General features: G+C 42.3%; 1 protein-coding gene across 1 annotated transcript; it reads right to left on the reverse strand.

Moving 5' to 3' along the window:
- Positions 1–7,318: 7,318 nt before the first annotated feature.
- LOC147454162 (uncharacterized) lies at positions 7,319–9,440 on the reverse strand. Its single transcript, XM_086517284.1, has 5 exons — positions 8,808–9,440; positions 8,291–8,344; positions 7,973–8,231; positions 7,525–7,881; positions 7,319–7,446 (listed from the first exon to the last, which is right to left on the reverse strand). Exons 1-5 carry the CDS (start codon positions 9,438–9,440, stop codon positions 7,319–7,321), a joined length of 1,431 nt encoding a protein of 476 aa, XP_086373410.1.
- Positions 9,441–13,769: the final 4,329 nt, after the last annotated feature.

Genomic DNA, 13,769 nt, shown 5'->3' on the forward strand with positions numbered 1-13,769 from the left:
ACTCTCCACTGCTTGCAAATCTCCCGCACTACTCGCTGGAAAGCGGGATGTGGAATAACAGGTTGAACGTGTCATTCTATCCTATGCAGCTCTTGTAGTACACCTCTGTGCGCCTCATATCGACGTCTTCTTGCTTGAGCATTCAAAGATTCACCTATTGCCCTCCTAGCGCAGGCCTTTACACGAGGCATCTCTACAAATAGCATAACACCAAAGGACAATTCATTTGTCAGCACAAGGGACTTCAGATTTTAGAAAAGTTCGGTACCAAGCGAATAGGTGCATAGGAAAGAGTTTTCCTTGCCTTATGCGCTTGGTAGTGACCTCAGAAAATAGTAATAGCAGGCATGACTTATATTTTCTGAGGTCACTAGCGAGCGAATAGGTGCATAGGAAAGAGTTTGACTTGCCTTATTCGCTCGGTAGTGACCTCAGAAAATAGTAATAGCAGACATGACTTATATTTTCTGAGGTCACTACCGAGCGAATAGGTGCATAGGAAAGAGTTTGCGTTGCCTTATTCGCTCGGTAGTGACCTCAAAAAATAGTAATAGCAGACATGACTTATATTTTCTGAGGTCACTACCAAGAAAATAGGTGCATAGGAAAGAGTTTGCCTTGCCTTATTCGCTCAGTAGTGACCTCAGAAAATAGTAATAACAGACATCACTTACATTTTCTGAGGTCACTACCAAGCGAACAGGTTTGCATCCCCTGCAACAAAATATCTTATTCGCTTGGTAGTGACCTTAGAAAAGTGTACAAGCAAGCGAACAGGTTTGCATCCGCTACAACAAAATACCAATGTGAAGGAGACGTTTAAATCCATGCGGTCCTAACTGTCATGTCGTTCCCTTCCATCACCTCTGCTAATCTCGGGGGGATGGTACCATTGATTCTCTCTCCCATGTCCACCTCTCATGAAACCGCATGGCGGTACCACCCCTCATAGACCACTCACTCATAAGCCAGAACCCAGGCTTTGCTTTTTAGGCATGTCCATCTAGTCCATTTAAGCAGCAGTTGTTTCAGAACCTCCCTCAGGGTTTTGCAGAACAACTACAAGAGAACAACGGGTTTTGAGTTAGAAAACACTTCAAACTTTACAAAGCGTGGCCTACTAATTTCCGGGGGTTTAGGGTTTTCAATAACCATGTAGTCCTTTTCCTTCACAGCCAGACTATCTCTTTCTGAAGCCTGTTGGCAAAGTTAATGGCTTCCTCATATTTACTAGCTAGCTCAACCACTTCATCCTTCATTTCCTGAAGCCAATTAATGATAGCCTCTACAGATCCATTCTCGGCGAGCAATCGCTGCATGTCTTCAGGCCTTCTTGCTTCCAGAGAGTCTTTAAGGATTGAGACCCTCTGCCTGACAATTAGGATTTGCTGCAGCTTCAGGCTAGCATCGTGCACAGAGCATTTAGCAAATAAGCTCTTCAAATTAGGAGCTTGGAAATTGGGAGCAGAAAGCAAAGAATTACCAGCGGCTTACCTCGAGAATTGACTCCCGTGTTGACAGCAGCCACTCCTTGGCTATGTCGGTCGAGAACATTAAGGGTAACATCGGGGGAGAGCCAATGGGGGACCTCATGAGGAGGGCCCGAATGCGGTGCTGCTGGCGCTGTGGGAGTATACCTTGGAAAGGCATCACCACTATCCTAAGCGTTAACTGTGTGCGCACCGAAGCCACTGCGTTAGGGTAAAATTAAAAGTCTCAAACCGCATGCATGATTGAAATAATTACTCCTTATGTAACCGTACCGCATGCATGGTTGGAATAATTACTCCTTATGTGACCGTGCCTGAGTTTGGGCATAGTGAGTGAGTAGGCCTATAAATCTATCACCGATAACATTAAATGCTCTGTTCTTATCCACCTGTTCCAAATGCTTGGGTCACAGGACAGAACCAAGAGAATAGGGCCCTTCGGAGATTCTTGGGGCCCCTAATCGCTTGGTTCTGACTCAACTAACATCACCTCTTATGACATTAGCGCACGGGACAGAACCAAGCAAATAGGGCCCTTCGGTGATTCTTGGGGCCCCTACTCGCTTGGTTCTTACTCAACTAACGTCATCTCTTATGACATTAGCGCACGGGACAAAACCAAGCGAATAGGGCCCTTCGGTGATTCTTGGGGCCCCTACTCGCTTGCTTTTGACTCAACGAACGTCACTTCTTATGACATTAGCGCATGGGATAGAACCAAGCAAATGGGGCCCTTCGGTGATTCTTGGGGCCCCTGCTCGCTTGGTTCTGACTCAACTAACGTCACCTCTTATGACATTAGCGCACGGGATAGAACCAAGCGAATAGGGCCCTTTGGAGATTCTTGGGGCCCCTGCTCGCTTAGTTTTGACTCAACTAACGTCACCTCTTATGACGTTAGCACACGGGACAAAACCAAGCAAAAAGAGACATTGAGGGGTACTCGAGGCTCAATATTCGCTTGGTTATGACACCAAATAGTTTTGGCTTGCTTTTTCTTTCAGTCATGGGGATCATAGTATTGGAGACAGACGTGAGCGAGGATACATGTGAAGGAAAACTATTCACGTTCTTATATAACGCCCGTGCTCATCATCGTGCACCAGAACTATCAGGAATGTTCAATGCATAGTTTTCTATACAGAGGATTATAGATTACTCATTTGAGTACCTACAAACCCATTTGCAACAATATGAGGCAGTCCCTTGTGACAATTCCATGACAGTTGATGGCATGAGATATGTGCACCCAGCCGACCTTGACCCTGACAAGAGTGCTTCAAGGAGACTGAATTGCTGTCTAGAAAAGTGTCCCTCCAATGCACTGCTTGTACAAGACAGGTGTATGAAGCACTTCAAAAAGTGTCGCTTAGTGGAATTCTACCATGGGTTTGTCTGTTACTTATACTTGCAGACGGATGGTGAGTCAGAGACTTCGCAGTCAACAACTTTCGGTAGTTGTCCATTGGCACCGGAGGAAGAGGTAGAGGATGTGGAGGTGCAGTTCAACCCAGAAGAAGAGCGGGTAGAGGCACTAAAGGAAACATTTGATGCGGGCTTAACTCTTGTTTCTCTTGCGGATGTAGCAATAGGGTGCAAGCAAGAAAGTCCAAGTAAGGAAGTGACTTTGCCTCTGAATTGTGCTCCCAGCTTTGCTATGGCGGGCGACACCTACTATGTTCTGCTCACAGATATCATGCATGAGCTCAATATACGGGAGGACTACTACCTAGCGGCAATTGCAAATTTTTATGAGGCAGACATGGGATTTGTGGACGATGATGGAGTGGACCAACATCTTATTGCTGACACAGCTGTCCGCGACTCACAATTCACTTCAGGGTGGAAACTGATCAAAGATATGTTCAATGAAGCGAAGTCTGGAGAGGCCAATTTGCCAACAGATGAGCAGTTTGAATCGACAACAAAACAACTCGGCTTGGAAAACATGGGTAGGCACGTGGCACCCAAAGATCAGATAATGAATAGTCAGTTTCACTTGCGGGGGAGGTCGATGCTGGAAATCAACGAGAATCAGATGGTAACTTTTGTCATGCATTCAGATGGTATTAGAGATGGCCCAGTGATAAAATATCATGATCATTTTTTTTTGCTTCCAGGTGCTAGTGTATGACGATAGTTTCCTTAGAAGAGAGGGAGGCTCACGGCAAGGGCTTGTCACTGGAGTCCAAGGCAAGGATGCGGCGTTGTCTCACTACATGGGGCGTTTCAACCACAAAAAGGTTTGTAGAAACAATTCAAGTACTTGGCAATTGTACTCATCTCACTTACGGCCCATAAATTCATTGCAATTTTTATATAGATCATAATATACCACAAGGAATACTCCGATGACAATGCAAATTTCTCACTGTTTGCAATGAAAGTTATTACAAGATTGTGCCCCCTCCTACTAAATGCAGAAAGACTAATTCTGATTGAGAAACAGTTTGCTCTACGCGTATTTGGCATTGGGTATGGGTGCCAAGCACTCAGAGCCCCCTATTTCATGTCCTACACAGCTCAGGCTCTGCCTGTAGGGGTTGGAGACCCGAAAAGCTTAGATCCATACAACAAGCGGCTGTTTTTGAGGGAAAGAAGATGCCTAATGCCCGTGGGGATGTTGCCATCAACAGAGGAATGAGCTCGTCTACAGAGCTTGCACATCGAAGAGGTACAAAGTGAGAAAGAAGGAGGTGCATCGAAGAGGATAAAAATGACGGGCTCAGGTCCATCTTCTCCCACCCCTGACTCGTGACCGTCGCCACCTCGCATGGCGCCCTGCCGCATTTGAATCTCCCCAAGCCATATGTTTCTTCTCTTTTGCGGATGTGTTGTAAAGACCGTGTAATTTCTGAACTCTTAAGAAGTTCCTTCTACCTTGCTCTATGAATTAGTCATCTATAAATGCATTGGTGTAACTCTAATAGGATATTCGCCTTTTCTTTTCCTCCCCCATGTCTAGTGTGCTTAAAATAACCTGTTCTTGCCATGTAGTGGGTTTTTTTCCATGCCTTGTGTGGACCATATTGATAGTGAGCCGTATGTCTTGGCAAAATATGGACCATGGTTGAACAGTATGTGCTGCATTGAAATAAAACAAAATGGTCAGTAGAGTACAATTTAAAATTTTGTTTTGTATACTAGAATGCCAACCCACCATGTAATGTGTGATATGTTTCCCACCCCACCCTGTAAGGTAAGCCTTTTTCCAATCCAGCAAGGCTGCTTGAAATGATGTGAGCTTACTTTGGTCCCAAGAATGCTGCTCAAGGTTGGAGAGGGGGAATGGGGAACACATCCGACACACAAACAGCTACCCCTATATAGCTCAGGGTATTCACAGCACCCCTGTCCTCTCGAAAACACCTTCAAAAAAGACGATTTACACTAACAGGGCCTCCCCTGCACTTCGCCCAATGCACACACGCTTTGCACAATCCTCAGAAAGCGATCACACCAATCTTACTCGCTTCCAGCTCTTCCACAACTCAACACCTCTCTCTCTTTCTCTCTCACACACACAGGAGGCCCGGGGGGATGCACACGCTCACACACACCGGCACCACACAACCCTGGAGATGAGCAAAGAAGAAAAGGGGGGAAGGGGAGAAAGAAGACACCAAAAATCGACAACGACAACTTCTCCTTCCAAGAAAAAACACCATATACAAACTCCATAAACTGTGCTCTTGGTCGCAACAAGGCCATCACCTGCTTCATACAGAGGGGCACACACCTCCCTCCAAACTCGACTACGTAGGCACACACATCGACGATAAAAATTCATCACTCGCTTCGCATCGGCGACAACTCCTCCTCTGGGTAGCCTTCGCTGGCTACTTCCTCTGCCAGGCCCTCGCCCTTTCGGTCGCTTCGCGGACAAACCCTCACATGCCGGCTTTGATCGCCGAGCGCACGAAAACCTCTCCCCTTTCTTGTTCTCAATTCTCCTTTCTTCCCAAAAGAAAAGCCCTCCCTCTTCTTTTCTAAAACCTGCTGCCCTCTTCTTTTTGTTTTGAGAGAGAGAGAGAGAGAGGCAGGCCTTTTTTTTAAAAAAAAGAGAGAGACAGGGAGAGCTTATTATTTGTTTTGCTCAAATCTTGTTACGGTAAGTGAGTGTAAGTCACTGGAAATAGTATGGTAAAAAGGTGATGAATCAAGAACGGAACTAAGCAAACGAGAGTTGGTAAGACTTTGAATGTAGCATGCAATAACTTCTTCACAATGAAACGGACAGAACTTCTTGGAGAAGAGGAGGAGGACTAGGTAACAACACATATTAGTGGGAGATTTTGATGCACGAAGTAAGGGCTATATCGGTAAGATGATCTTCAAAGTTGCACGTGTGACTAACTGGTTGGACAGGAAAATAGCGCAAAACGAATTGTTTAGCTGACTGAAGGTGGTTGGGAACCACATTAGAGTAATTCAATTCTATAGTCTCGACTAGGCCGAGCACGTTCACAATCTGCACGAACAACATACAATGGTGTTTTGTGGAGCAACTAGACAGCATGGCGATGTCGTTGGTGATTTCTCGACCGAGTGTGTTCCAAGTGATGCAATGTGGATGCCATGGGGTAGGTGGTTGAACTGGCCATAAAATGAACTCAGTCCATTTATGCATGTAGTGTCTGAGCCCCCGCTCTTGCAAATGTGGGTAAAGACAGTATTGTAACTTATACATTGCAGTCTCAAATTCTGTCTGCTGCTCAATCAGATCAGCTGGGATCGGCCTACCCATTGTAAACTGAAAAGAAAAAGCAATTAAATCAAAGAAACTGATAAGTAGTCAAGTCTGTCATAGTCTGAATGGGAAAAAAAAAAGACATTGTTGTGGCCAATGATTAACGTTATATGACGAAGACACTGAACAAAGCAATTCAATAAAGATGGCATAAGTTTGTAACTATATTTTCTTGTTTTTTTTTCAAAAAATAATATATTCTCAACCTTGGTGGATGTCCAGAATAAGTGTTATAACCTAATGCAGTTGTTGTTTTGTGTTGTTTAATATCTTGAAGACGAGGTGCAGCATTTGTATATTTATAATTTTTTTGTAAAATATATAAGTTGTTGCTACATGATTTGTCTCTTATTAGCTGATAAATTTTTGTAGAAGTATTAGACATGGGGTTGGTGGAATGGATTGTCTGTTTCTCTTGATGTTATTTTGCAGGCGATTTAGGTAATGTGGACGGACTAATATGTTGATCAGTCATTGAGCTGTAGTACTTGTAGCGGTTGAATCCTAAAATTTGAAAGCTGAATGATGTTCATGTAGAGGAAAGCAAGAACATAAGCTAAACATAATATGATATCAAGAAAGAAATTGCAGAACATAACCTAAACAGAACACAACATAAAGAAAGTCTCACAGATAATAGAGAAGCATAACATAAAAATTATCACAGATATTAGAGGAAAAGACTCTTGAGAAGTGATTGAATATAGAAGAGAAAACTGAATGAGAGTTGCTACCTCAGAACAAAGATTAAGTTTCATTGCACGCTATATTTTTCTATGGTGTTTTAAATAATAGTATTTCTTCCAGTTTGGAGGATGTCCCTTCACATTATTGTATCCTTTCGTGGACGTTGCATCTTGAGTAATTATCTCTTGTGCTTCCAGTGCAATAGCAGCGCTCCTATCGTGTGTATTGTGCAGTACATGAAACTCAAAGTTTTGACAAAATGGGGGAAAGGACGACACATCATGTTTCATCCGTTTTGGTGGATTTGTCATGTGTGCTCTTTTCCTAGCTTCAAAATCGGATGTCATGCCTATGTAAACACGGTTATTAATTTTGCACCTAATAGAGTAAACTATGTAGTTCTCTTCATGTGTCGTTGTCGTTTGGGAGTTGGAGCAGCGTCGGAACGTGCTGCTTCCTCTTGTGAAGTTGTTATGTTGTTGGGGATCTCCTTGTTGGTTTCGTTGTCAATGTCCTGCATTGAAGTGATGTGCTGAATTAGTATGTAATCAGATAATAATCAGATAATTATATTCTATAAGGGGTGCATATGATTACCATGTAGTGGTTCAAGCTTTCGAAATGGATCAGTTGTCTGACCGAACCGGGCATCAAAAAGGTCTCTATTAAAATGCCATGTGAATTTCTCATCAATTAAGATTGCTCTCTCGTTCCCTTTGAATTCGTTCCCAAACTCTTTGACCATGTTGGAAAGTGCCTGGCTTGCTGTATTCTTGTCGAGAACGACCAATTTGTCGAGCACAATTTTGTAACCGTAGTGTAGCATCTCGATTGCATAGGTGGTGATACCAGCTGTCTTTGTGTTCAGTATTTCTTGGGCTTTTGTGTCTAGCAGTAGTTTGTTTGACTCATCAAAGTCAATGCCCAACGATAGCAATATCTCCTTTTGTAACCCTGTAGAAAAAGAAGGATAGGTGTTGTAGAAGCAACCAAATTTGTTAACTTTTAGTGTTTGCAATACAAGAATATAAAGAGCTCTAAGTACCTGTTGCCAGCTTTAGCTCGTTATTTCTATATTCTTTGTTTCGATTGCTGCATTTATTGATGTATGAGTGGAGGAGTTGAGTCGTGCGGAACCCTTCGATGAATGCACTCGGAGCCTCGCCAGCCATATTTGCTAGGCGCATTTGATTTGAAGATGGGTATGCAGAATAATTGTTTTTTGGTTTTGAGGTAGCTACGATGTTGATGAATTTAGCAAACATCTGAATGATAGAGAAAGAGAAATATGATGGTTGAGTTTTCTACATATTGAATGGCATAAAATCTAGCTACAAAATAGATTAATTTGAGGAATGGTTACCTGATCGGTGTCCATGAGGAGATGCTGGAGGTTGTTACTTGCTATGAAGAAAATCTGCAGTCAAGAAAACTGTCGTCAAAGAATTGATTGTGTAGTCCATGCACCTTACGCGATGAAAGATCAAAAGAGCTAAAGGACTTGTTTGTGAAAAAAAGCGAGGAAATGTCTAAAAATAAGCGAGGAAATGTCTAGAAACAAGCGAGGAAATGTCTAACCATTGGGGGAGTGTTCTACTAGCCGGCTAGAACATCCTTGGGGTTAGGATGTTCAATATTTTTAGATGGCGTCTTTCTGTCACTCGAGAGAACATGACGTATGCCAATCCTGGGGCGAAAGCTTGTTTTATAATAAGGATGGCTTTCTTTGATATCATAGCTCCTTGAAATTTGTGTCCAGTGATTGCGTACGTGAGTGACAAAGGGAATGTGCTTTTGTGGAACCATTTGCAATTGATTGCTCTTGTAGCATGTTTAGTCCTTCGTATTGTCATGGTGGTATCAGTGGAAAATAGCATTACTTCTATAGAAGCAATTTGACCGGTATAGTCGTATGAATAGGAAAGTATACGACAAGTGGATCCATTCACGACACCCATAGCCAAGTTAATGTTTTCTGTAATCATACATCTAGCCCCAATTGCAGTATTGTCCATCTCATGGAATGCCTTGTCTTGGAGCCATTCCTGCAGCAATGGTTCGTCAAGAGCATTGGTCTTCAGTGGAATGGCAACAATATCAGATGCCGAGAAAGACTTTTGCAGAATCAAGTTGTTGAACTTATATGCGTTTTCCCTATGAGTACATATCAGTGTAGTAGCGTCATCGATTACTCGTAGGAGTTCAGTTTCATTAATTACACATTGTGAGAGCGTTTCTACTATTTTTTGTTCTGTTGGTTGCTTGACATGGATTGTATCCAAGAATTGGACGTAAGCGGGGTATGTAGCATGGCGAATTGAGAAGGTCATGTTGTGGGTAGTGGCTGCAGCGATGTAAGCTGAGTTTTGTATACTGCAAACGTGGAATAATGGCTCCTGGTGATGGCAGACTGGAGGAAGTTGCGCCAAATCCCTAAAAAGCAATATGAGCTTCTGACTGAATGGGTCAAGAAGTGTTCCGTTGGTGATGTTAACTATCTGGCGAACGACCATATTGAAGATTGTACTCATTAGCATTGATATCTCGTCTATGATAATGACCTTGGCACCATGTATAGCGACAAATCTTTCATCTGTGGGATGAATTGCTTGTGGGAAATGTTGCTTAGAGCAAGGGATCCTGAATTGATAGTAAAGTGTAGTTGCCAGGCTGCTAAGGCGAGTAGCCACTGCTCCAGTTGATGCGGTCAAGATAACGGTCTTATTATTTTTTATGAAGCTTGAGGTGAAGAATTTTAAGAGGAATGTTTTTCCACATCCTGGAACGCCTGTAATGACATGGAGGCCATTACTCAGGCCTGATATACGATCGAAGATTTCTTGCCGTTGAGAGGTCAGAGTTGCATTGTTGGTCTCAACAAACTCTTGCAGTAGCTTCAGCATTGTAGCACAACTTTAAGATACTCCTGGTTCAACTGTGTCATTCACTGTACAAGTGAGTGGATCTTCACGATTGAGGATGAAATTTTGTTTTATGAGGTTTAAAGTGTGTCCTGTATTTTCAGAGACAAGCATATTGCGTTGGGTGTGCTCATTTATGTACATCTCCAAGTCTTCATCATCAAGAATGATTCGACGGATTTTGCACTCCAGGAAGTAAGAAGGGAGTGTGTTGGTTGGTGATAGAAGTTATGTCTCGTTCCTAAAGGGAAGTTTTTGCAACAAGACATTGAAGAAGAATCCATTTGTTTGATGGCCAGGATTATACTCTGTAAATCTGACGAGGCATTGTTTCTCTATGATGCTGTTGTTGTACGCATCACGGAAACTCAGTACAGGAGTATGTTCGTGTGGCTTTAGAATTTTGTATCTTCTGTGGTAGTCATAGAATGTCAGCTTTTCAAAATGAAGGGGCCTTGCACAATATAAATCAATTGGATGCATGACTATAGTTTGGCTACGAGATAGAAACCTTTGTCGTAGTGATGGTGGAAAGGAGTCGATGTATTCAACCCGTTCACTCCTTGTGATGATTGGAATCTTCAAACAGTTGATTGCTGCCTCTGTTGCAGATATTGGTTTTGATAATACAGAGGCTGCAATTAGTTGAAGCTTTACTTTGTCCAAGTCGTGGAGTCCTAGCCTTGCTGCATCATCTGTGCAGAGGCTCAGTTTTCCAAGGGGTTCTGGTTTCATTGCATATTTGAGAAGGTAATGCGATATAGATGAATTTGTGACCCTTTGAATATTCATGTGTGCCTTCCACAGGAGCAAGATTGTGGGATGGTACGGGACACCATTTCGATGGTCATACCCAGGGCGGTAGTAAAGCCATCTAGCAATATAGGCATCCAAAGTTGAGGTCGTGCTATATTGTGGTTCAAACGGGAATCCGTATTTGCACACTCTACCTGATCCCATAACTCTGCAAGAGTCTCTGCATCTATGTATCTGTTTTGTGGTAACAAGGGTTCGCAGCTCGGTGGTGAAGGTGTCTTGTGATTCTGCTGGTATCTATGCAGCAATCTTGTTTGTAACTCGGCACAAATCTTCGTTAGAGATCCAAAATATGACATGTTCATGCAGTGAGCCTCGATTTTGCACTTCGTAGCGCAGCATGTGATGCTCTACATGGCCAAGTATGCTGCTTCCATTGATGATGTATTTATTCAGGAAAGCGTGCAAGCGAAGGTGAAACAGTGTTGCACACTTACAGCACAATCGTTCCACTTGAAGTCTTGGTTGTAGCCTTGAGAAAGTTTTTCAATTGTGATGACTTCTTGCCATCTTGTGTGGGAAACCTCATCAGTAGTGAATGTCAAGAATAGATGTGGTAGTCCCCATGTGTCTACCATTGTTATGAGGTCTCTCAAGTTTTGTCGATGCCATGGTGGAGTACCTGGCATTGTGGCTGGGAGATTGTATCGAATAATATGCTTTACTGCATCATGTGTAGATGCCGCGGTGTGTGCTCGTTTGTAGTTATTAATATCCCTTTGTAAAAATGTACTGTTTGTGGAGTTTGCAATCATGATAGCTTGTTTGAATTGGTACATCATGAGCAAATATGGCTTGTACAATGTGTATACAGAGAAGGAAGTTCCGATTCTCATTCTAATGTATTCACTAAAGTCCAATTCTCCTTGGTAGTTTCCTTTTCCTGTGGGAAAGAGGAAAGGGAATATCCTTGATTCTAATGTAATATCCTGCACTTCAAATTCATGACATGGAAGTCCATTGTATTGAAAGCTTACTGTCCGCTCGCTTAGGTAAGCGGTATCATGTACTTGTATGGAACCAAACTCGTGTTTGTCTTTAGCAGTAAATGCAGTTCTCTTTGTTGTGCTGAACAAATTTTGCAATATGCTAATTTCACATTGTGCTTCTGCTTGTTGCATAAGTTCAAATGGATTGTTCTCTGAGTGGTCCCTTACGATATTCTGTATAGCCGATGCTGATAGAATACAAATAGATGTCCTTTTGTTTGGCTGCTCAGCGATGCACCGGTAGTTCTTGAGAATTGGATTATTCTTTATGTTGTATGCTAGCACTATTGCTAGTGGCGTGTTTGCAAGTAACAAAGTTGGACGAGACATGTTTTGCTTTGTCGACCAGCAGATTAGTGGATTGTCGAGTAGTGATCTTCTATCAAGCAAGCCTTTTGCAACCGCAGTTGTTGTTTTTGTGACGCTGATTGTAACATCGATGACGCTAAGGAGTTGCACAATTAGTTGATTTGTGTTTAGGATGGCTTGTATGTAGTCGGGTTGCAAGATGACAACGCTGCTTGCTCTTAAATTTTTCAGGCAAGCAAAACAGCAAGTCCAATTCACTTTGAGATTATGCATTGCAGTTGTTTGCAATAAGGTTGCATTTGCTAGCTTCATGCGTGTGGTAGTAAGACCATCGTTCGCACAACTTCCGCCAAATGGAAATGTTGTGAGCTGTGATGTTGCATTCTTCTTGCCAAGCCTCATAAATATGTTGCACATTAAACCATGAAGAAGCAACAGGACAAAGTAGAACTTTTTGTTTATTCATAGTTTGAAAAGCGGTGTATTCTCGACGTCTTTTGTGGGTAGCATGTAGCGTAGTAGCGATTGCCATTGAGAAGACCTACACTTAAATGCAATTGTGAACACAATAGATATAAATTAGTCCAATTCAAATTAGAAGGGACTAATATAATGAAACTAGACGACAAAAAAAGAGGTAGAAGGGATGAATAAATGGAAGTAGGCAACAAATTTATGTTCAAAGAACTATTGCAAACCATAATGGAACTTTCAGCTCAATAAATAAAAAGATCTTGGTAATTGAGATAAATTTTCTAGGATCAGTGGAAAAAAGAAATACACATTTCAGAGATGGGACGCAAGCATTGTTCGCGGTGCATATGCAGATGTTCCAGATCTTTATCTAAATCAGTGAGCGTCTTTCTTTCAGACAGATTCTCCAAAAGGTAGGCATTGTTGATTATATTCTGTATGGCTTCAACCTCTATAGCAGTGCTTGTTTGCATCAAGTCAAGTTTGTAATACACACAAAATTCGTTGCAAAAAATACCGAGCTGATTGACGATCCATGCAAGTGCATATACATCGGTTGATTTGCTCCAAGGGCATGTAGATCTGGTATTCAATAGTTTAGCTGCTCGCCAAGGCCTCTTGGCATGGTCTTTTGGCTTACAGATATTTGTTGGTCTTCTCTCATACGGTGGTCAAAGGGCAAGACCCCAATCTATAATGCCTACTCTTGGTATTCCCTCTCTAGTGAAGTCTAGCATAATGTTCCAAGGGTGAAGGTCATTGTGAATAACTCCATTGTCATGTGCAAATGCCAAAGATTTTATTAGTGCACGAACCAAAGACAAAGCATGATCGATGATAAGCCTGCATTGCTGCAACTCTAGTTCAGTTGGTTTTTTGTGTTTGTGATCACCCATCGCAAGTACAATTTCACTGATGCTTCCAAAAGGTGTAGGCACACACTGCATCAAATCGCCAAGGGAAGATCCATTGAAATAAGGAAATATAAGTATCCATGATGATTGAATTGTATGTGCAAGAGCACGCACAATACCTCGGTGATTGAGGTCAACGCTGCTCTTGATTGCAAATGATTTGAATTGTTGTTTTGCTTGACCTTTGAATTCCTTACAATAGTACACATTGTTGGATGAAAGGAAAGAAATACCTTCGATCTTGCATTCATAAGTGTCTCCATATGACCCAGATCCTAGTTTCCTTCCTCGTTTTATAGCCTCAAATGGGATGCCCAAGGTGACAGAGCAAAATGAGTTGAATATAGTTTTCTGAGTGTGCAGACTAGACATCGATCCTCTGGTATCTTGAAGGGTCTCCTTCCGCAATTTCTTACTGA

The sequence above is a fragment of the Adiantum capillus-veneris genome, chromosome 7 (genome assembly GCF_014529385.1).
Source record: "Adiantum capillus-veneris isolate H3 chromosome 7, ASM1452938v2, whole genome shotgun sequence".
Classification (NCBI taxonomy): Eukaryota; Viridiplantae; Streptophyta; class Polypodiopsida; order Polypodiales; family Pteridaceae; genus Adiantum; species Adiantum capillus-veneris.

Coding starts and splice junctions, on each gene's coding strand:
- LOC147454162 (XM_086517284.1), bottom strand. CDS start 9,440: ATGGTCGTTCGCCAGATAGTTAACATCACCAACGGAACACTTCTTGAC. Junction 8,345..8,807: donor GTCAAATTGCTTCTATAGAA/GTAATGCTATTT, acceptor TCTTGACTGCAG/ATTTTCTTCATAGCAAGTAA. Junction 8,232..8,290: donor TCCTCATGGACACCGATCAG/GTAACCATTCCT, acceptor TTCAATATGTAG/AAAACTCAACCATCATATTT.